At 40.4% G+C, this 24,531-nt stretch overlaps 1 protein-coding gene across 2 annotated transcripts; it reads left to right on the forward strand.

Moving 5' to 3' along the window:
* The first annotated feature begins 5,789 nt into the window (after nt 1-5,789).
* LOC128940281 (carbonic anhydrase 2) lies at nt 5,790-22,805 on the forward strand. Of its 2 annotated transcripts, XM_054281660.1 has the most exons (7): nt 5,790-5,968; nt 6,462-6,659; nt 16,032-16,150; nt 17,566-17,658; nt 18,425-18,487; nt 19,502-19,657; nt 21,952-22,805. In XM_054281660.1, the coding sequence occupies exons 1-7, from the start codon at nt 5,935-5,937 to the stop codon at nt 22,069-22,071; spliced, it is 783 nt and encodes a 260-aa protein (XP_054137635.1). In that variant the 5' UTR covers nt 5,790-5,934; the 3' UTR covers nt 22,072-22,805. The 2 variants fall into 2 exon arrangements, with proteins under 2 accessions (XP_054137635.1, XP_054137720.1); XM_054281745.1 differs by lacking the exons at nt 5,790-5,968; nt 6,462-6,659 and adding an exon at nt 10,922-13,918.
* The last annotated feature ends 1,726 nt before the right edge of the window (nt 22,806-24,531 follow it).

The following is a 24,531-nucleotide window of genomic DNA, read 5'->3' on the forward strand; positions in this document are numbered from 1 at the left end:
GATCAAAGGTTAAGGTTTGTATCCATCCTTCTTCTTTACACCCATTGATGGCAAAAGACACAGATTCATGTGAAGGGCTTTTGGACAAAGCTAGATGAAGGTCTTTTGTTACTAAGAGGGCTTGTTCTGCTCTTTCCGTCTCGTTTGGATGTGAAACTTTGGCCAGAGAAACTAATAAAAACAATCAATATTTATTCCTTTGAGACAGGACATTTGGGAGCTCTGCATAGTGCAGTCATTGGTGTTCAGCCACCATCTAACTCCCATCTTGGGGGCAACTGAGAGCTCCTGTGGAAGCTCCCCTTGGTCACTGCTCTGCACACAGCCCATAGTCCCTCTGTGTGCTTAGCACCGCTTTTCCTAACCCATGAGAATTTTCATTACGTTGTCTGTAGCTGGAGTAGAAACTTCTTTCAAAAGGGAAAAGAGGAGCTTGTCACCATTCCCTTGTACCCTGAGAAGCAGCATTCTGGTGTTCAAAGTAAGAGCTTTGTGCAGGATCGCATGTGAAGTAAATCTCAGAATGCCCATTTCAGGGGTATCTGGTTGAATACTATTTTCATGCCATCAGTTTACACATTCAGCAAACAACAGCAGAGCATGGCATGGTCTCTAATAACAAAAATAGAATACCTCACAGTGCGCTGTGTGTTTTTGTTTGTTTTGTTTAATTTTAAATTAAGAAGTTGTCACAGAAGTTCAAATCTCATTTCTTCCTACATTTTACCTTTTTACCTGCAACGAAGGTGAAAACAATATGGCTGTTTGATTTTGGTGGGTTTTTTAAGTTCAGGTGATTTAACTGATCTACACTTTGCAAGATAGATGGCATTGTTGAACTCATCAGAGAACCTAACAGAATTACATACATACAATTACTTATGTATATGATATGTATATACCATACATTTGTATGGTAATAGTTGACACCAAGGTATATACTAAATTTTCTCACAAATCTATTTTCTGTAACTTCTTTCAGCTGTACTTAGAGGTAAGGTTCAATCCTTTACCCATAGCTATTTCTTAGCATGTGTAATTAGGTACTCCTCTTTTTTTGTTTCCATTTCTCTCTAGTTCAGTTTCACAAACTGATTTCCTACCTTTTCTTTTGTTTTTGGGAAGATACAGGGGTTTACTTTGGAACTTTCTATTCTGTCTTTTGGGAATTCCCTTCTCATTCACGCTGCACTCATTTTAGTGTTTCTAAAGCTGTAATATTTTGTGAGTCCAAATCTGAGTATGAGCTACATTAACTATTTTTCACTACAGCAGAAGAATGACTTTCATTTTCATCAGTCAGTGTACCAGTACAATAAAATGTTTTATGCTCTATCCAAATATAACTTTTTGCTTCCAGAAGTTACTGGGGGTATCAGAAGCAAGAAACTTTTGGATGCTAGTAACTTTTTAAAATAAGAATCTATAATATGCTGACCTTGGTGGGCAGGAACTCTAGAGTTAACATTGTCTTCTCACAATCTCCCAAACAGTGCTGGCACCTCTTGGCAGAGGAATAGTGAGTGACTTCCCTGTGACCAGCTGGAAACTGATGGCTTTGATTATTTTATAAACCAGTTTTAAATCCTTTGCATATGCAGTGTTGTACTGTGTCAGTTTGGCGAGCTGCTGCCGCCACCATTTCCTTGCAATACTCTCACATGTGCATCCTGGTAATAGACTTCAGTGGGAGTTGATGTAAGCTTCCACATGGCACAATGCCAGCTGCAGGAGGCAGGGGTTTTCAAAACATTATGGAGTGTATCTGCAGAAGGTTACATAGTGAGGAATCAGGATGATGACTACAGACACCTTCATGTGAGAAGGAAGGCACACTATCACATGAGCAAGGAAATAGCGCCTCAAACTGTAAAGATCAGCCACTTAAAGGCCAGGTTGTGAGACAGTTCAAGACATCATGGCAGCTAGTGAGCCAATACATTAGCCTGGTATGAGAAGATGCAGGATGCAGGACTTAACTAAAATGTCCTTATTGACATTAATTTTACACTGCACAGGGCTTTATGGATGTAATTTCACTTAATCATGACAAATAGCTTTTGTATGGAAAATAAAGTTTATTCATGTAGTCAAGCTTGTTCATTTCTATAGTAGAGATTTCTTAAATGTGGTATATTTCAAATTGTGTATGGATATTTCAAAATGCATTGAAGCGGCTTGTGTCAGCAATAGTTAGAACTCAGCAAGAGAGGCAGTCAGGCTTTTTCCACTGCACTGACATGCCATGAAGCTTGCCTTGCTAGTACTTGCATTATTCTCTCATTAGAAATTAGTAGTAAACCATCATTTTTGTAATACAAGAAAGGACTCTAACCTGACCGAGGACCAAAAATTACTTTTATTTTCATAATTGCATTTAACTTTCACAGAATTGCTAGAATGAATCAGAGCACTGCAAGGTTCTTCTGCATCTTGCTCAGCACTGAACAGTAACATGACTTTTAATGTTAAAAAAAGACTGCAAATAGATTTTCAGAGTTGAAAATCTACCATAAAAATTAAAAGGTAGATTTACAGCATAATCACTGGATGCACTTCTGCTAAAAATGTCTAGCAGGTTACAGCCTGTGTGGCATGTCATCACTCCCGCAGCCAGAGTACTACTAGAAGTTGGTAAATTTACTAAGAAAAAAAAAGACTTTGATATGGAAGCATCTGTGCCATTTTCCATCTGTACTGACATTTTCTGTGCTTCACAAGTAATGATAATCACAATAAAAACATATTTCAGGAAATTTCATAAAACATACACAAACAGGATATGCCCTTCCTGTGCACAGAGTCAACAACTGTTCTGTGACATGTAAAACTTCAAAACAGAATTCAAGTGGGGCCTAAGTGATGTACAGGCTTTGTACTGTCCTTTGCCCACAAATGAGTACCATAAACAGCATGGAGGCATCTGAGTGAATGAACAGACTGAAGCTATTGATGCTGCTTCTGTTTGTATTTAATATGATTCAGAAGTACCATCAAATCTAGGGACACGAATTTGTTTACCACATTTGGATGTGATCTGACTCTAAGAAGTTGAGAAGAGATGAAGAATGGCATCTGGTTTTATTGGTTTCTAAAAACCTTCACAGTATATGGTACTGGTAGTGACAGAAAGGGAGACAAGATTACACTGGCATCTTTTCTACCCAAAATGTTAATGTCATTCATGAGTAATCAAATGGCTACAGTAATTATCTAATCTGTTCTCTGTATTTGTATTGCTTGAAATGTATTTATAATGCTTCTGTTGCCACAGGATTTGTGAACATGTGCTTTAGGAACTGCTCCTACACATCCTGTACGTGCAAGCAGGCCTCAGTGGTGTGCGTCATTCCACCGACCTCATCACAACTGTGGCGGGGAGGAGCAGCCTCATGGAGCAGAGTTTGGGTTTCTCTGAGAAGCCTGAACTGCTGCAGGCACAGAGCTGATGTGCATTGTGTCCTTTTGCTGTTCCTAACATGCCTTGCAGCTTCGCCCATGTGCAGTGTTATTGATTGTACCATTTCTAGGATCCACCTTCCTCTCGGGGCTAGCTTTCGGCTTTGCCCGAGGCACTGCATTCTGCCATAAAGCCACAGTCACAGATTATGAGTCTGGTGCCGGTGGGAGACAGAAAAGAAAGAGGCTGGAATCAACAAGCCCAAGTCAATGCCAGGTTCTCATTAGTCCCTTGGCATGGGCTCAAGCCTGCAAGTACTGCTGAACGATCAAGGAAAATAGGTATTTAATTTTAAGAGCACTGGACTTCCTATTTGTGGATGTTATGTCTGTGTGCTTAGCATGCATCACATTTATCTACTGATAAGGAAATGAAGATTCAAGTAATTAAAAATCCCAGTCCCTTGATGATGCTGGTGACTTAATTTCCCTGGTAAGAGCCCTTAGATCTTTTAGGAAACCTACCATGCCAAACATTGTGTAGTGTTTAATCCTGTTACTTGTCCTTTATATGGAACTCCTGTTGACGTCAGTGGAAACTTGACTTGTGAGAGTACAGAAGAATCAGGCTGAATGGATTTTTTCAATAGTAAAATTGAATGGAAGGAAACCTTCTGAAAGGTACCAAAATCTTATTCCTTCTTACAACATAAAGGGATGTTTTTTGCTTTGTTCTTCAAGCGTTCTTACCTATATGGATTTGCGTATCTCTGCATTTACTGACTGTTGATATACTGGCTAGCAAGACTGGCAGATTTGAAAGTGATTGATACGAAGTATCTATAATGATCAAACAAGGAATGACTAATAAATGCGTAACATGCATTTCCATTTGTTGTTCTACATCCCACGCCACAGCCATTTCTAAATAACTTCTGTGTATACAGTTTTGCCATCACATTTCCATTTTGTGGTCGCTAAACCATATTGAAGCATGCAAATGTTAGGGCACATACTGTGTTAATCACTAATAAGCTTTAAATATTTTCTGCTTATACCTGAAAGGGTCTGAGAAATGCCTGTAAATTTTGTAAGCAATTTCCAGCTGGTTACGTTTGCTGTTACCAATAGTACCCATTACACAAATAGACTTTTCTCCCTCGTCTTACAAATACAAACAAAAGACACAGATTTTACAATGCTGAATGTAAATGATGAAGTCATTCTGGTGTTGTTATTCTAGATTTACAATGACCTCACTGAAAACAGAACCTAGACCCCCGTGGTTAAACCACAACAGGACAATATTAAAACCAGATTTGAACAAACCATCTTAATAAGAAAATGGGGTTAAGTTACAATGTCATTTCCATACCGAAAACTGCTCCGAGCAGAAAAAGACAGACACAGAAAAGCCCTCGAACAGGACCATCTGCGAGCGCGCTCGGGCAGGCGCTGCCCCTCGGGGCCAGCCCGCCCCACGGCAGCGCCGGGCCAGGGGAGCCGGCACCACAGGAGCGGAGCCTGGCACCTATGACAAACCCTGGCCGCTGGCAGGGCCGCCAAGGTCCGAGCCCTCCCGCCCTCCCACGGAACACCGGAGCGTTGCGCAATAGGAAAACATCTAAAATATGTATTGCACAGTTTTGTTCTCGCTAATCCAGCCTCGAGAGCGGTAGCTGAGCCGCTCTCACAGTTAAGTGTGTAATACCTCAATGATAAGAATTACATGTAAGCGCAGCTCGACCTGCAGCTTCTCCGGAGGCGATCAGGAAAAACGCACTACGGAGCAATAAGCGGCGACATCCCCGATCTCCTGAAGCCCCACCGCAGCTCCTCTCCGTAACTCCGCCGATCTGCACCTCCAAAACCTGGCACCTATGACAAACCCTGGCTGCAGCACCCTCCGGCCCTGCCGAACTGCCCTCTTCCCTCTTTTCCCCCCGCTCCCAGCAGGGAGCAGCACCCGACCGCCCTGCCGCGCCGCGCACCCGCACGTACACACAGACACGCACACAGACCGAGGGACACACGGACGCACACCCGCTCCCTCTCTCACGCCGCGCTCTGGCACCGCCGCCCGCCCCGCACCGGCTCCCGGCGCGCTGCTCGGCCCCGCCGCCGGCACCTCCCAAGGTCACGGCGCCCCGCAGCGCCCGCAGGTGCGCGATGCGCGGAAGGAGGGCGGGAGGGCGGAGGGGACGCGGAGGGGAACCAGGGGACATGGGACCCGGCAGCTCCGGCACCCCCGCCCTGCCTGGGGCCGCGCCGACCCAACCCGCCTCGCACCGCCCAGCCAGCCTGCCGGGGGCGCTCTGCGCCGGGCCCGCAGCAGCTCCGCGGCCGATGGCGGATTATAAGGGACCGCTCTCTCCGCCCCCAGCGGAGTCTCCCTCCGCCCTCGCCCGCACTCCCCACCCCTCCTCTGGCCGCAGAGAAGGGCATGGAGTTGGCGGGAGCCTATAAAAGCCCCTGAGAGCGCTCTGGGGCCACGGTGCTGTGACAGCCTCCACGGGCAGAGCAGGGCCGCGCACCATGTCCCACCACTGGGGATACGGCAGCCACGACGGTGAGTGCCCGGCGGTGCGGGACACCTGCCGGCAGCCGCGCCCGGGACGTGCCCGCTGCTGCCCCGCGGAGCCCTTGCCTGGAGCGGCAGCGAGCTCGTGGCGCTTTTTCCTCGTAACCTTGAAATGCACCTGCGCCCGGGCAGCGCGTCCGGCGCTCCGCACGCCGTGCCGGAGCATCTCCTGCTTCCCTGCTCACATTCCTTTACTTGGGGAAGGGAACGCGGCGCTCCCCCACAGGACGGGGTGTCCCCGAGGACTCCCCGGTACAGCCCCCGCCGAGGCTGCGCGGCTGCCGGGTGCCGCCGTGCCCAGGTGGGACCCCCGCTCGCCCCTGCTGCCGCTGCCGCCAGCCCACACATGTGGCATGCTGTTAAAGGCTGATGCTGGTGTTCGAAATAGTTCGAACATCCCGATTTCCAGAAGGAGGGTTGTCGCTTTTATCCCCCTAACTTTGTGTCTTTTCCCACTGAGTTGCGTTTCGCTGTCTTACAGGACCCGCTCACTGGCATGAGCACTTTCCCATCGCCAATGGAGAGCGCCAGTCGCCCATTGACATCTGCCGCAAGTCCGCCAAGTACGACTCCTCTCTGAAGCCTCTTAGCTTCAGCTATGATGCCAGCACGGCCAGAAGCATCGTCAACAACGGGCACTCCTTCAACGTGGAGTTTGATGATTCTTCCGACAAGTCAGGTGAGACCTCACATTCGTGTGCAGGAGGGGAATGGCAGAAATTGCTACTAAAACTTACTAAAATGTATACTAAATCAAAAAGGTTTTTTAAAGGATGAAAATATACCAAAATATTCTGGCTTCTGCAAGGTGAGGATTCAGCAAACAGGAAACTGAGATCCCATTAGAAGAAAACTAAGGCTGTCTAGGCAGCTAAACTTCAGTGAGGCTAATTGGTTTATTTTTGTATAAATCAGAAGGATTGGGATAAGGGCTTGGCTGTGGAAAAAAAAGATTAAAGTATTTGACAGGAATAATTTTAGGCATAGGTTATCATAAGCTACTGATCAAATGGTTAAAAGAAGAGGCAAAATACATCGTAGGAAAAAATGGCCTTAGAATAGCAAAGGATTATAGTTAACAACTTGAAGTGGAAATAGTTTCTTTGGTTATCAAAATATTATTTCATGTTTCTGAAGCCACTATGCTCCCAGGTTAGTACAGAATCAGAAGAATGATTAGAAAATACTTCTGTTCTTTTGTAAGTCAAAAAACATTATTCCTGGCATTTCTTGATCCTGGGCTTTCTAGATAAAGTGTCTGATGCATTCCTACAAAGTTTGTTAGTAGGCACTCAGGTCCACAGTCCCTTGCTGTTCATTGTGCTCTGTGGTGAAATTAAGCATGGAGTCCTGCAAAACCTTAGTAATCCTTACTGAAAGGAACAGCCTTTCTGATGGGCAGACTGAATCCAAGCTGTCCTTGCAACAAGGGTTCTGTATGTTGTCTTTGATTGTAGTTTTTCATATGGCTGCATTTGCAGAAGTCATCACCCTGCCACAATGAATATGCCTTTATTTTTTAATTTGGACAACAAAACAATCCTGTTGTAAGTCACTGCCTTCTCTATACACTGCCTGATTTAACTTGCTTGAGCAAGTGTCCTATTTTTCCCAAGTGTTTTGTTGGGCATGTCATTTAGGGAATGGTGCTGAAACCAAATGATCTGTGCCTACTAAAAATATGAGGTTTTTGTAACTAATGTAATACAGTGGTGTAACAGACATTCAGCAGTGCTCTAAGAATTTGACTTTGTATTTTAACTATAGTTTTTTGCTGGACAATATTAAGTGGTCAGATATAAGTGTTAACAGTTGTATAAATACACATAGGTCCATATATAGTTTACAAAAAGTGTCATTATTGATATTTTAAAAAGGAGAGGAAAAAGGTTTTCTGACCCCTGTTTATTTTTTTGAAACTCTGGGGAGCTTAAGGAGCTGCATCGTGTTCAATCTAACAGTGTCATGGAGAACAAGGTAAATGATCCAGTGTAAAAAAAAAAAAAAAAAATTTTCTTACCAGATACGTGCAAGTCTACTCTTGCTGCCATCCTGCTCTCACTGAGCCCAAAGGAATCAGGTTCAGGTCTCCACAGTGTAAAACAACTCTTGTGTTCATTTGGTGTCTACCTAAGTCTGGAAAGAACTGTGAAAATCTGGTTGTGAGGAAAAAATGACAAGAACATAAAATAATTTAAAGAACGTCTGCAGGAAGAATGCTCTTTATAAGAAGTCAGTGCAGAACCAGAACATCTGTGACAGGGATCCTTTGACAAATATGCAGTGACACAGCTTTCAGAGTGGGAGGATAGGAGATGAAAGTAGAAATATTCTCAGTATCTCTATTAGTGAAGCAAAAAATTATTATTCTTTAGAAACAAAAAGCACTAAACAGATTTCTGTGAAGCTGAGTAGGGTGGATCATTCACTACTAGACTTCCTATTGAAATCTACAGTGCATAGAATCTACCTGGCAGCTCACTTAATGGCTTCATTTGTATGCGGTTAACTAGGTAACCTACTTTCCTTACACAAAATAGAGCTGTCTTTGACTTGTATCTGCTTGATTCTGAATTTGAGACTCAAATGTGCATACCCAGCTCTTGCTTAGACATCACACAACAATCACAGGGAGAAGCTATGTGAGGTTATGTGATGTGCTGGTATGTTTTACAGAAGACAATGGAATAATATCCTGTAAATACTTCCCACAGGCTGTATTGCTTGTTTCTATGAGCTGTCCCATATGTGGTAATGAATTATCTGTAGTAGTAGGCGCAAAATGAAGTAATAAGATCATTGTTTGTGAATAATCTTCAAGATGAGTAACTGCACGCAAAGTAGATCCATTTCATTAAGAACCGTCAGTCTCATAACTAACGACACTGACGCCTTCTGAACAGCAGTTCTAGGTCTTGGTGTCTGTTTGATCACTCCTGTTCTTCTGAACATACAAAATGCAATTTAAAAGATGATAAATAATATTTAATAATAATGTAATAAATAGTACAATTAAAAATATGCAATTGCAATTTTAAAAATTCCAAGCAGGTAGTAATAGCGTAAAGAAAATAGGTATTTTCTATTTGGTATGCTTGGAGTCTTTTGGAATGCTTTCTTAGAAACTGAATTCTGAACTTCCCCATTCAGTAGTTACCTAGTCAGTCTTTGCCTTCAATTCTTGCAGTTGCTTTCTTAATTTTCATAGCCACTGTCTTTTAATAGTAGTGGAACATAAGGTATTTGTAGGTATTCATCTTCAAAATTCTTTAATTTCAAAAATTTCTACTTCATTTTCACAGCCAGAAGTCATTATGATAAAAGTGTCACTAGGAATAAAACTTTGAATTCAAGTTTATCCACTCTCGTAGCAGAACTAGACCCTACATGTATGAGTGAAGCAACTGATGATGATAACTCCCAAAATAAGATGTGTAACTATAATACAAGAACTTTACAGCAAAGGAGTCTCATTAAGGGTACTTCTTTTATCATTTTAAATGTTGCATATTCCAGTCTTCTGTTAGGACTTGTGTATCACTTCCCTCACTTTAAAAGACAGAAGTAAATAGTGACCTCTCGGAGCCATAAAACCACAGGATGTGACTGCTCAAAAAACCCTCAAGAGCCTGAAAGATTTTGTAACACACATAAAGTGTGTTTTCTGTGTGAGTTTTTCCAGAGAGTCTTTGAGAATTTATCTAAGTTCTGAAATTCAAGTAAGACATGTTCACAACAGTAGACCCTGTATTCTGCATTTTCTGACCAAGTGTTTGATGAGCTTATAAAAGAAGTCAATTAGCCATGATTTTGTTCTGTAACAAGAATGTTAAAATATCATATTTTAGCTGTAGAACCTGACAGAAGTGAATTGAAACTATGGTGTCAAACTCTAGAGACTTGACAAAATGTGCTGGTAGTTTATGCTTGTGGCTAAGTCACTTAATTTTTCCCTTCTCCTTGTTGCTGAGCTAGAGTATTGAAATTCAAGTCAGTGTCCCAAGTAAATCTGACATTTTTGCAAACATTAAGTTCTACTATAACTTAAAATTATGAGAAAGACCTTGAAAATGAAAATACTGTATTTGCCTTGATGCTAGCTCCCTTTGAGAGTCCGTCAGTAGTTGTAATCCAATATATTACCTGATTCTTTCTATAATTGTAAATATTAATGCATACACTTCAGCTGTCTTGAATTATGACTCACTGTAAATAAACTAATCTATTTTGTCACAATGGTTATTGAAGAGCCAGTGCATTAGCACTGCTCAGTTGGCAGTGAGTTTCTTTGAAAATAATATCATTGTTGCTCTTCTACACTTCCACTTCAGTTGGTAAACGAAAGAAGAAGCATGTAGGTCTGCTGTCTTTAAGGAACAGCTCTAAATCAAAGTCACTGCTACTGGTTTATTTTTAGGCTTCCCAGATCTAAAGATACAATATTAACCATGCCAGAATAATATTGCATGTCATCAGTATAGGGTCATGCATTGAAGGTCCACATTGCTTAAGCAATGAATGTGTTGATCCTTTGGAATCAGAGAACTGACTGATTATAGATTTAGGGGACTGTATTCAGACACCTGCTTATGTCACAAGTAATGTTGTGCATGGCTTGGCTAAAAAGTCAGAGGTTTCAAGGGCATGTGATCTTTAAGCCATTTTCCCTGTGAATTGCGATCAGCAGAAGCTGCGAAGTCTGTACAAACAAGTAACTTGAATAGTTCCAGTATTTCCAGGAACTGGAAAGAAGATGAGGGGGCATGAGATTAGTCCTGCATGTTTCAGGTCTTCATTTCTTTACAGAGAAGTGTCCTTCTTCGTTTACACTGGGGTGGGGTTGGTTTGTTCGGGGTGGGGAGGTTTGTTTGGGTTTTTTTTTAATATTAACATGCAATTTCTGAGCAGACATTTGACTTGGATTGTGAATTTAACCATTATGGAAACTTCCTTCCTTTCCTTTTGCTAATCCCTCCTCTAGAGGCGCTTTTAATGCAAAACCAGGATAAACTAGTCAGCTGTTATCAGCTGGGGCCACTTGGAAAAGTTTATTTTTAAGCTGTAATGAAGCTGTGTGCCAGATGTCACGATTACCACTCTTCTCAGCTGATAATTTGTTTATTTACTTACAGGCATGAGGGACTGCTGCATACTTAGAGGCAATGCTCACACCTTGAGTTTGCTAGTCCTTCATTAGATCTGAGGGTAGTATGAACACTGTCCAGTACACAATTTTCAGTACAATGAGCAGCCACTGCATTAGTATTTAGGTATTACATTAGAAATTAAATCAGTTGATACTTTGATGAGAATTTTAATTCTTCCAGCTTGGTTCTCAAAGTTGTTGTAAGGCTATATAGTGTGAAATGTGAGGGCAGAACGCTGGTCAGAGACTCAGAACAGCATCTTATGATTCTCAGAGAATTTTTATTTAAGAGAATACATGAGGAATGAGGTCTGCTGGTCCCAGGGAGTTGGAGGAATGTTAAGAACCTAAATTACTTTGTATCCTGAAGCAGGTCAGAGTCTTCCTGGCTGCTGCTCAGTCTGGGTGAAATAGTTCAACTGAGGTGAATTGGAACTGCTGACCTGCTGCAGATACACACGTCTTCAGGACTTGCTGTGTTTTGGCAACTGTTTTATTCTGGTCTATCTCTGTGGAACATCCTTATAGCCTTATCAGGCTAAGTTTCTAGGAAGGTCAGAAGTAGGTTTGTTTTGGTTTTTTTCCTTATGATATACCTTTTTTTTCTCATAGGGAAACCCATTACAGATGTTTTCTGCAAATATGAGCCCTATAGTCAGATGCTTCGGTGCTGTCTTGCTCTTGTTGCTTGTCATGATACAATGTCCTAGGAGGAATGTCTGAAAGAGATAACATAAAGAAGGAAACATCTCACAAAATGTGACTCTCTGTACTCCATGTTTCACAGAAGTGGCAGCTCACCCTAACCGAACTCTAGTCTGTCAGATGGGAAGCCCATCCTTGCATAAGAACACAAGGCTAATTCCTGAGCATCCTCATAAGAGCCTTTTTCATGTCATTAATAGTACATGGTGCTCAAGTAGGTTTTTTTCTTGCCTCAAGTAATGCTTCATCTGCTTTGTCTTTTTGTCCTGTTTTCCACTGTACAGTTGTCTGTGTACACACGAAAGCTTACCAAATATTAGCACTAATGTATATACTATGCATATATTAACATAAACATATGCCTAGAATATTATTTAGACATCACACCTACTGCAGGCTGATACAAAATCATGGTTTTCTTTGTGCTAAAGCAGTGTGTGTGTAAGAGGGCTGTGCTCAAAGGTAGATGCTTGAAATTCCCTGCTGCTGGGTTTTTGTTTGGTAGAGTCTCAATTAGAATTAATTCTCCAAGTCTGGATCTTTTGGACATCTACTGTGCTCTAGTGAACCCATTATTTCAGCTGCTGGAAGGAGCTTTGCAGTCAGTGATTCTCATTTGTAGACCATTTTCTCATTCTGCATTTTTCTCAGACTGACAAACTTTACAGTACTATTTTTTCTTGTCACACTAATTTGTATGACATGAAGGAATTCAGTCTACCTTTTTAAACAGTCTTGTACTTCCTCCATTTTTATTAATCCTTTGACATGTTTATTGGCTTTATGAGGTGTATTAGTCTTCTGCTCTGTATGAAGAGAACATTCCATAGGAGTTAACTAAATAACTGGAATTCCTGCAGTATTCCTACAGAAATTTAGATGTGGATGCTGCCACTTCCTTAAAAAAGGCATGAAGTGGTTGACAGCATTTTTTTACAAGGCTGTTCTGCTTTACATTGGAAGGATAACTGTTCACCAACTTTCCTTTAAATAGAACAGTGAAGGTGTGAAGCCTCAGTAAACAGCTGTACCAGATGCAGCAAAACACCCTTTGATTTCTGTGTGTTTTCAAATATCCCAAGAAAGTGTAATGGAGTCAAATAAACTTCACCTTCTCTATCCCACAGTTGGTATGAGTCACATAAATGGAAGAGTTTGGGTGCTTATTTGACCTCCTGAATTAGTGCTTCTAATACTGTGTTCACCTAATTTAGACCAAGTTACGAGAACATTTAACAGTGAAATGTTATGAAATGTCCAGTAATTACTGGATGTTGCTAGTATAACTTTTCCAGTAAAGGGTAGAAGATAGAATGGTAATGAAAAAAAACCTTTTTCCTAATCTAAGGAAAATAGCTCCAGATTTGTCTAATAAGTGTCTAATAGTGGAAAAGAAGAACGGGCATTGTCAAACAGTCACCTCTTGGGCTATAACACAAGACCAGGTTATGATAATTGTCTTGAGTAAATGGGATCTGTGAGAAAATAATGTTTTTTCAGCTCCTCTTGTGCTGTTTTCAGACAGTGTTGCATCTGAAGCTGTACTATAAAACAGAAAAGATCACAGCTACCTAGGTATTTTCAGGACGGTTTTCACTAATACTGATTTCAAAAGTAAGGGAGCTAATGATGACATTCTCCAATACGGATCAGAACTTCCCCATTCCTTTTTAAAAAAGGGATGGAAAGGTTGGACTTTTTTCAACATGGCCTCGCATTGATATTCCTGTCAGATGGAACAAAGACAGGGAAGTTGCTGGTATCAATGTTGTTCTGATTCTCTGTGGACTTTTATATTGCAAAAGGTGGTAGCATTTGTCTATGGTTTGAAAAGCTTGCTCTGAAGAAAAAAGCAGTTCCATCATTCCTACTTTGCCTTTTAAGTTTAGTTTTGCTTTCTTGGGAACACTGAGAAGTGTTAAAAAAAAAATAACTGCTTAACATAGGCTAGAACAAGAGGGCCATTCTGTAATTAAGAGTGCTGGATTTGTATTCATTCACACTAATCTAATTGTTACTTTCTTTGAATGCCCTGCTGTGAGTCAAAATAAGCTAGTGCTGGATTTGAGAACCACAGAATGAGAAAAGTAAGCAAAAACTGCAAAGAGATTTTTCTGCATCTTTTGAGGTTTTGAGACTATAGCAAAATTTGTGTGGAGAAATAACACTGCAAATGAACTCAAGAACATTGCATGGTTCTGCATTTCAGCATGCTTTCCATTGATTAATAATGGCAGATTAACCTGTGCTGCGCTAGTGCTTTCTGAGGTCAAGGAGTGATGGAACCTCAGTCCATTTGTACCGGCAACAACCGGCAAGACTCTGAGCTAAAGGAACTGAAACACTGTAACTCCATGGCATCATTTTAAAATTGTATACATTAAATGATTTTGTTTCTGTAAAGACACAGTAACCAGTTCCTTCATTTCCAAAAAGATCTAATATCCTTCTACAGCTGTTGTTCTGAAACAAGTACTCAGATTTGTAGCCCTGTGCTTGAAACAGTTATGCTTCTTGGAAACTAGCGCATGCAGAAATGTAAAAGTAGAATAAGTTAAGTTCCTTTTTGATTACTTTAAGTAGACATTCTTCTTTGGATCACATAGCTTGGAAATAGGTAGGGCAAGTCCTCTTCTGTTGGCTACAGTTTTGGAAATTACATAGGTTGCAGTGGAACATCTATTCATGTTTTTCAAATAAAGATACATGTTGGGAGACTTCTAAATATATTTACCAAAGGAGCCCTTGGCAAATTCTAGATTTGTCCACTGAACCCAAATTTTGCATGCATAGGGAACACTGGTGGAAATGAACATATTTTTAAGAAATCTTACTTCAATTTCATGTGTTGCAAATTTTTTGTGAAATCTTTCTCACCTGATTGTTGGTATTTATGGCTAGTATTGTCCATGCTTGTGTATAATGGGACTTTTTCAAACCTGCAGCCTCGTTTCCCAGTCAGCATTTGATACATGTTTTCACACATGCACGTATTGTGCTAGTGTCTAGACTAATTGCAGACTGAGAGGAAAGCATCTTTACTCCTCAGAATCATTTTTTTGCACATACACAGAGCACACTTACCTGTAATATCTGATGTCAGCACTCTTCTGTCACTTTATTGTATATAGGTATTTATAGAGAGAAATTGGTCCGTTAAAATACCTAACACTTCAAATTACTTTTTGTTTTTAAATTTTTAAATAACAACTTAAAGATTTAATTTTGAATTTGGATTTGAGATGCTTGGGGGAAAAAATGAAAAAATCCCCAACCAAAACATAAACTGGTGTGAAACCTTTCTCTGATAACTTAGATAAATACCTCTATTTAATAGAACTATTTGTTATTATTCTGTGCTTTATGCTGCACTGGAGGAGACATTGTCTGTGCCCTCTGCATTTTGCAATGGTAGGGCTTGATCCTGCAAATCATAATGGTGATTGGTCACAACTGGAGTAGAAGGGTAAAACTAACAAGCAGAATAAGGGAGCTTGCTCTTGTATAATTCAAAGTGTGTCTGGGAGCTTCACTCAGAGCAGTCCCATAGCACAAGCAATGCCAGATAAAGGAGAGCGGAAATAACTCATTTCCAAAAGGTCCATCTGTGTAAGCATTGCCTTTACCACAATGGCGAGGACAAGAGATTTGAATTCACATCTCTGCACTGTCTTGTCCTGTGCCTAGTGCTTTACCTTGCGGCAAGAAGGCTAACCCATGGCTAACAGGTGTTCAGGTTTAAATTGGAACCAAAATCATTTTACTCAATCCAGTCTGCTACAGGATTTGCAGGATTAAGGCCTAAATGGATGAAGTATCTAAAATGAAAGAACAGACTACCATTTGTACATGGAAGATGATTCAGTCTTCAAATGTACTTCCTTAGGATGATTCTATATGGGCCTCTTACAAAGGGCTTTTTAAATCTATTGGTGACAGAAAAGTTACATCTTCCTTCATCACTTGTAATACCAGCATGCCTGTTAAATTGCTGATGAGATGCTCACTGTAAAGTCACTTACGTTTTTTTGCATTTATTATCAATTTTGGTGTATTGCAGTAATGTACCATTGAGGATGATATGGAGTAGCATGGCAGCATGCAGTGAACTGTAAATCACATAAAAGACTTGAGATAGTTGTTTCAGTTTGAAGGGAGACTTGATAACAAAAATTATGTGATTTTTGCTTTATTTTGCAGTGGTGCAAGGAGGAGCACTGGATGGAGTCTACAGGCTGGTGCAGTTTCACATTCACTGGGGATCCTGTGATGGCCAGGGATCTGAGCACACTGTGGATGGTGTGAAGTATGATGCAGAGGTAGGCTTTACCTTCTCCAGTCTTCTTTGTGTAATGAGGTTTGATTTTTTTAAGTATTCCACCACAGTAGCACTTTCACTACAGATCCTCACAGGAGAAGGTTAGCATAGACAATTTTGGTATGATGTCACCTTAGAACATAGTCCTTGCAAGAGCAGGACATTAGGCTTGTAATTTTTCTCAGCTACTTCATGTCAAAGAGAAACAGAAAACCCCACATTGATAATACCTCTATTTTTCCCTGCTTTCTCTATGACTCTCGGAAATTATGAAAAAAGAGAATTACAGCACATCTGTACATGCACATCCCCTTTTCCTAGCTTCAGTTTTTAACATCAGAGGTCTTTATAAAAGCAGTAGAATAATTTTGGGACAGATATTTTCATACTTTGGTAGCAAAGAATTAAGGAAAGTTATGAAGAGGGCAGACAGTAAAGTGCAATCTTACTGTCTGGCACTCTTTGTGATCCCTTGAGACTCCAGGTGTCCCTCAGACCATTTAAGACTCCATATTACAGTCTGATACAGAAACTGAATGACTTTAGGGCCTTGCATCTCACCTTTCCTCATCCCCTCTTTAGAAATCTACCTCTGGTTTCTGTGACTGACTTCTAAAATATATTCATAAATACATATTTGTGGAAAGTATCTGTGATTTGCATTCACAGATAAAAGAAACTGCTCCACAAATTTATTGGCTCTGCTGCTTTTTGATGAGGGAAGTAGCTTTTGTCTTATCTGAGATACTTCAATTACATTCTGTCTTTCACAGTACCATAATTACTTGTTCAACTTGACTTGCAGATGTGGGGAAACAGCCTGATGAACTTAAATTAGAAATAACTTGGAAATTAAAAAGAAAGTAACATCCTGGCTAACATGATCTGGAGATTAATTTCATATTCTTTTCCAAGCCTTTCCAGTAAAGGGCAGGACTGGCTTTTTTTTAAAAAAAAAAACCTTCCAAATTGTGAGTCAAATCTGTAGTTAATGTGTTTTCTCTGCTTCTTCTGACACTGGCAATGTATGTCAGTGTGCTCAGAACTCCAGGATATACAGCATTAAAATACTACTTTGAAATCCTGTGGGCTGTATGTGGGAAAAACTTATGCTGAAGATAACAGGAGTTTCACCACATGAAAAGCAGAATGATACAGCCACAGTTTGCCTTTAAAACTCACCAGAGACTAGGAGTGAGGAGCAAAATAAAACACATTACAGAAATCTCTTTGAATAAATGAAACTTTAAAGTAGATAAATAATTAAACAAGTTCTTAACTGTACACAAAAGCTTTCCAACCTCAGCAGTAAAACACCATCTTGCTCTTAATACATTACTTCCTTGCATCTTTATTTGTGAAGTATTCTGGATGGAATATCATCTTCACAGTACTTCTTTTTTTTCTTGCTCCCAGCTCCATATTGTTCACTGGAATGTAAAATATGGTAAATTTGCTGAAGCTGTGAAGCATCCTGATGGTTTAGCGGTGGTGGGCATCTTCATGAAGGTTTGTGAAACTTTTACTTTTTTATTATTTGTCCAGCAAATTCATTGTGTTGTGAGGAGAGCCTAAGAGCAGAAAAGAGAGAATAAGGCAGCATTGTGCTCTACTGCCCAAATCCATATCAAACTAGGTGGTGCTCCAAATTGTTACCTTCCTTTATCTATAAAAATTGTACCCTGGCCATGGAGTGTGACTGCCATCCATCACTGTGGCAGCCCTGTAGCAGCATTCTTGCCTTCATCAAGACAGTGATGCTGCCTTACCAGTGAAAGGTAATGTGCATAACTGACCAAGTTGTGTGTGTGCATCTGCATTGTGACCAGCCTAAATAACACCTATTTTCCTTTTCATGTCATTGTTAAATGCCAGAGTGTTTTGTGTTTTGTGTTAGTTGAATTGTCTTGACAGCTAGCTTGCAGAGATGTCTGCTCCAGCAGTACGTAGTATTCCATCCTGGCCTCACTGAGGGTGACTATTTTATTGGGAGGGTGACTTCCATAAAAGAAGAACAGCTTAGGTCCAAAAATAAATCCACACACTGTAAATGAAAATAGCTTCATTGTGTCCAATGTCCTTGGCTGACCCGTTTGTGCTCACTGTCAACTGGCATGATTTTACAGAGCCTGTTTAAGTCACTTACACTGTAATACTCCTATTATGTAATGAAATGCAGTTGAAAAAAAAAAGTTTCCCTGAGAGCTGTAACAGAAAACAAAAGGTGTTGTGAGAATGCATGGTGATTTTTATTTTCTTATGGTTTGTGTTACAGGTGGGAAATGCCAAGCCTGAGATGCAGAAGGTTGTGGATGCTCTGAGCTCCATTCAAACCAAGGTAATACTTGCTGTGTTCATGGACACCCATCACAACTGTGCTAAGTCATCCTCTTTGGAAAGTACAGTTTTATACTTCTTCCCAGCCTTCTGCATGTATGAAAGTAAAACAAACTTCCTGCTATCAGCAGAGGTGCTCCTATAATTCTAAAAGCAAAACAGATTGGAATGAAGTTGACGTAGAGAGCATGGAATACTAGAAACAGTGATTATTTCCTATCTTTGTGACTACATTTCTCTGTCTTTTAACTGTATTTAAGCATATAGGATAGGATTCATCTTCCTAATCTAAACTACAGGTGCCCTTTCTCATCTGTGGTAGCAGATGGAAAAGGCATTTCCCCTCTGTGCATCTGTGAGTTAAATTTCCTATTTCCAGGAGGGCATGTTCTCTTGGCTGTTTCTAGAGAGAGTTCAGATAAACAGTTTGATCAGTACATATAATTAAGGGGGAAAAACTCTTCCTGTGTCTTAAATATTGTGTGCAGTGTGTGTGATTTTAGTGTGCTGAGTAATGAGAAACTAAAAGTACTTAGTGAGTAATTAGGCACCTTCATAGTGGGTAAAGGCCAATGAGAAATGTGGACAGGAAAGACAAGAATGAGACTATACTGTCATCTTTCTCATGAGGTGCCCTTTGTGGTAAAGGGATGTGCTGCTTACTGCAATGGACTCTCCAACAGGTCTCACAGGTTCTGTGTTTCTATTGCAATTAGTGTAAAAGGCATCTGAATTCTCATTGTTTTTCAGGCAAGGTTAAATCTTATCTCTAAGACTAAGGAACATAAATGCAGCATTTGATATGAGAGGCAATATCTCGAAAATCTTGTAAGAAAATTATTGCTGAGAGTATTTAATTCCAAAGGCACTATAGTTGGCATGCAACACTTGATGCCAAATTCCATTTTTGCCTTTCTACAACCATGGAGCTTTCCTAGGAGACTTCACTACTGCAATCCTAGTGTGTGCATATGCTCTCTCGCTGACATCAGCCCATCTGCTTCTTTTATTGTAGGGAAAGCAAGCTTCCTTTACAAATTTTGACCCCACTGGACTCCTTCCTGCATGCAGAGACTACTGGACATACCCTGGCTCACTGACAACTCCACCACTGCTTGAATGTGTGATCTGGCACGTTCTGAAGGAGCCCATCACTGTGAGCTCTGAGCAGGTAGGTTTCCATTGGATGGTGCCTGTAGATGTGTACTGGAGTTGCACTCATGGCTTCAGTTCATCCCACCAGATGATCTTTGAAGTGGCAGTGTTAGTGCAGAGCTGTGCAGGGTATTAGCTAGCATCACATGTCAAAAATGTCTGTCTGAAGTGGTAATCCTGACAGGACTCTGCTTCTGCCTGTGGATGTAGTTTGCTGTAAAATGTAAGGCTGTCTTTTATTTGGGCACTCCAGGGAAGATGGGGGGAATTTGAAAAAAATTATCAGATATTTTCCGGATACATGGTTAGAGCTGTCATGTGGTAAAAATCTGGAAAATTGAGGCATGCATGAAAGGACCATTTGCACATGCAGAGTTATTCCAGCATGTATTGTGAGCATCAGCAGGTTTGCTGTACATGCAATTACCTCTCTGGGTCTGCTTGCCCTGAAAAGGCCAGGTTTACAAAGCACCTGGGGGCCATGTGTGCTGCATCCACAGTCTCACACTGTGAGTAGTAGCTGTAGAGAGTACAGTACAGCTGTAGTTGGTCCTTTGATTTTCCAGCATTTCCAGGACACTGAGCTCTTTTTGCAAGTTATTTGTCACAGAACAGACTGGGAAATCCTACGCAGCTTTGTGATGATTCTAACAAAGCTCCCATTGTTTGGAAGAGGCAAAATTTGCAGATTCCAGAAGTCTGCTGCCTAAGAAAATACTCTTTTGACCAGCCTGAGAATGATAGTCTTCCTAGCAGGAAGAAGCTTGTGCAGATTAAACCACTCTTGGCCACAGCTTTCTGTACTATCCATTAATGAAATTAAGATTCCATTTTTGGGTTCAGATCTGTGTGCTTGAGAGATTTAAATAGAATCTAGAGCCTGTAAATACAAAACAGCCCTGAAGGGCTTTAACCTTCAAATTCCTAAGTATCTTTTATTGATGGTAGAAATGCTAACAACCTGGACCTAATTCTAGAGAGTTTCTGATAGGAAAGAAAATGCAACTGAGAAGTTTTAGAAGCAGGCAAGACCCATAGAATATGTGATGAGGAAGATCTATTGGAAGTAATAACTATAGCAATAATTGATTTTAATTTTTGTCTTTAGTAAACTGCAAGGGAGCATTAAAGTTGACGCTACTCCAAACTCTTCCTATTACTATTGATAATCCAAAGTTTGCAAATATGGTTTTATTATAAGGCAGGAGCACACCCACCAAAATAGTGGGTTTTTTCCTACTCTACCTACTCCAACCACCTACAAGTGGTAAAAGGTACCACTTATTTCTCCCTTACACATCCCTCCATGTTATCATCAATATTTCCACACTGTGTGGCAGTTTACTTTTTCATTCCCATACTGATCAAAACAAGAAGCCATATATATGAGTATTGATTCAAGGTTTAAGGTGGTTAGGTTTTCCAAAGCTGAAAAGAAGCTGAATATAAGAGTAGGGTATAGCAAGCCTGCTGTCGCTTGTTGTGATGCAGCAGTTCCTGTCAGAGGTTCAGCTCTGAACTTTGTTCTGGTTGGTCCTGAAGGTGAAGTCCAGAAGACACAGGTCACTGCTGAGGCCTTTTTTCCTTGAATGTGGAAAAACCTGGTCTAGGACCTGATTTGTAGGAAATCCTATGTCCCACCTACATACATTCATCAGCACTTCTACCTGTCTGTGTGAGACTATGTTTGGGGTGGGTTATTATTTTGGCACAATCTTTTTGTGAGTTTTGGACATCCCTATTTACACACAAAGGTGCTTTTTTTACATCAGATTGTGAAAACACCAGTTGTACTTTAGGAACAAGTACCATAACTATACACTATGCTGCTGTTGATGTGAAGCAGTTTTCCCCTCACAGCATTTGAAAATCAGGATAATTTGAATTCATTCAACAGCTTTATTTTGACCCAAGGATAAAGCCATTTTTAATTGTTATTATTTCAAGTGGACTTAAAAAAAACAGCCAAAACTGTATAACTTGCAGAGGATTCTGAAAGGGATTCAATTCATATCTGGATCAAGGACAAACAGCTCTCTGCTTGCAGAGTTCAGAAAATGTGTGTCTATGTCTTTGTTTTTTGTGCATTCAAAGTGCTTGCCAAGATATTTTGTGGACAGGAGAGGCTATGTCAAGGCTGGAAATGGTGTGGGCGAAATGCAGACCCGTAGGTGCTGATGCCATCTCTAGGCTACTAGCACTGTCAAAACTTTGGGTCAGAGCTCTGGTTCAGGCCCAAGATGTGTAGTTTCAACAAGTCCTGCTGAGATGGGAGGATGCATTTGAGGATATTTGTGCCTTTTCCCACAGATGTGCAAACTCCGTGGCCTTTGCTTCAACGCTGAGAATGAGCCCGTGTGCCATATGGTGGACAACTGGCGCCCGTGTCAGCCTTTGAAGAGCAGAGAAGTCAGAGCCTCCTTCCAGTAACCTCAGTGCTGAGAGTGTTAGGAATTGCTGTGTTCGTGAGGAGCCCCTTTTGCTAAGCCCAAATCAAACTTTGCCGTGTGTGCCCAGGCAACATCTTGTCTCCCAGATCCATTTACTTTCTTTTGCTCTGCGTCTGAAATGCCAGCTATTGAAACGTGAAAGGCTCTTGGCTGAATGGGAAAGGGTTCTTAAGGTGTGGGGTTGGGGGAGGCAGGGGGTGGGTGGCTGTGTGCATTTTGGTGACTATTACTGCGACTGACACTTTGGTATAACAGTAAGTTGGCCACTTGGGAGAGGATATGGTGGTAGCAAAATAAGCCATTTTAAGAAACCTCATCTACTGGTGTGATAGTACACGTAACTAACGATAACTTGAAGCTTTGTAAGAAGCGCAGGAATACAGAATCTAGCTATAATTTAGAGAAAAATGTATTTTGAGAAAGTTAAGCAAAATGAATATTTAGAATTAGACTACTTAGATTTTAAGAAACTGACATGTAAATATTTTTGAGACTATTTTGCATTTTTACCCGTGCTGTCAACAGCCTTAGTTACGTCTTAATGGTAGTGTTGGGTTTTTTAATTAAAAATGTTCTAAATTAAATGTTTTCTTTAAAAGTTATTACCATAGAAATAATACAAAATATCTTTTCATTGAAATAATATATGTTCTAATTTAAAAAGGAAAATAATATTGTATTTTAGATAACTTCTCTAATAAATCTATACTTCTACTTTTTTGCTTCCCTGCTGTTATTTTAATTTCGGTAAGAAGTCACTAATCTGTTCACATGGTTGCATATTAAACATAATTACTAAATACATACATTGGGAATTGGCTTCAGTGACACTGAACATGAATGCAAGACTGTATGGATATGCTAAGAAATTTTCTCTAAGTAGGTATCTTCTCTCTGATAGCAGAAGGAAGTGTTAATTTTGAGCAATCATTACAAATTATCATCAAATTTGAATGTATAATGAAAGATGCCCTCACAAAACTTTTGAACAAAATTTTATTGAAGAATGGGCTAGATTTTGGTGCAAGTTTTTAAATTAATTTCTTTTGAGTTTGCTACCCCATCAGGAATCACTTTGCAATTTATAAGGTATCAGTTGGGCAGGCTATGTTCTGAAGCACCTGGATCTTGAAACGTGTGTGATGAGAATGAGGATATCTTGAAATGCATGCAAAGAGCTTCAGAAAAAAGTGTCAAATCTCAACCTTTGAAAAGCTTCCACCTGTAAAATGCCCACCACTATACATTCCCCCTCAAAAAAAAAAAAAAAATCCAACAAACCCCAAACCAAAATATGGATTTTAAAACTCTAAACCCATACCTTGACAATTATGATAACCTGAATACAAAGCAGTAAGACTGCTTGAGGAGTGGTAATCTCATTGGTACATGAACAGCTGAAAAGTTATCCAGGCTGGTACATGGCAGAGAATGTGAACTAATGCTGGGGTAAAAACATGGACATGCCCTTGAGGTTCTAGCCGCTGCTGCAATAAAGAGTTTCATATCTTATATTCCATCACACTTCAAGGTTGCTCCATAAATAATAGCTAACAGCGAAGACAATCAGCATCAGCCATATATTTATCATCTTGTTTGTGTGAGTCTGCTTACCTGGAATGTTGCCTGTGCCATATGTTTGCCTTTCCTGAGGATGAAGTACTTCTGTATTCAGCCAGACAGTTCATGCTGGTGTTCCTAGGTTACATATTTAGGTACAGGAAGAGCCTGTATTACGTCTTACCTGTGTGGTCTACCAGGCAGCACCGGTCTTTTTTCTTCTTCTGGAAGTAAGCCAAATTACAGAACCACACCTCAAAATCCTTAACAAAAAAAAATCCATTCCAGGTATCTCTGGAATAAAATGATACATGAACTTACCACAAACTCACATTTTGCAGTGTGATTGTAGTGCAATAGATAGATAACCTTTTTTAAGGGAGACATGTATTAAGTCCAGCCTGGAAATAAAGAAAACAATTTCTTTGGCATTCATGATTTGTTCCCTGAATTGTGAGTTCAATTAAGATAATGGTGAACAGAAGCATCCAGCTCTTCTTTCTGACCTTATTTACTAATTGCTTAAAGAGTTTGTAATTAGGTCTTGCCGTTGTTGCACAGCAGACAACATCCATTCTAACATCATCCTGTTTTAACTGGAAAACTGTTGCTGAATTCATAATGCAAATTAAGAGACCACTTTGGTCTCTTAATTTGCATTATGAATTCAGCAACAGTTTGCTGTTAAACTTTCCAACTTTGGTCATGGAACCAGAGATGTTCCAGCACATGTAATTGTGTTACTGTCAACTAGGCAGCTCTGATTAAAGGGAAATTCATGTAGAAGGAAAAAAAAGGGCTAGTGCATTAATTTGAAATCATCATAGGATACTCAGCCAGCACTTGGACAGGGGAAAGAGGGAAGCACATTCACTTGCAA

This window comes from Melozone crissalis, unplaced genomic scaffold (assembly GCF_028551555.1).
Source record: "Melozone crissalis strain CALT ecotype California unplaced genomic scaffold, PUWL_Pcris_2 ptg000002l_1, whole genome shotgun sequence".
Taxonomy (NCBI): Eukaryota; Metazoa; Chordata; class Aves; order Passeriformes; family Passerellidae; genus Melozone; species Melozone crissalis.

Excerpts from the sequence above, each read along its gene's own strand:
- LOC128940281 (XM_054281660.1), top strand. The coding sequence starts at position 5,935 with ATGTCCCACCACTGGGGATACGGCAGCCACGACG. Across the intron at positions 18,488-19,501 it reads TGAGCTCCATTCAAACCAAG|GGAAAGCAAGCTTCCTTTAC; the intron begins GTAATACTTGCT and ends CTTTTATTGTAG. Across the intron at positions 19,658-21,951 it reads TCACTGTGAGCTCTGAGCAG|ATGTGCAAACTCCGTGGCCT; the intron begins GTAGGTTTCCAT and ends CTTTTCCCACAG.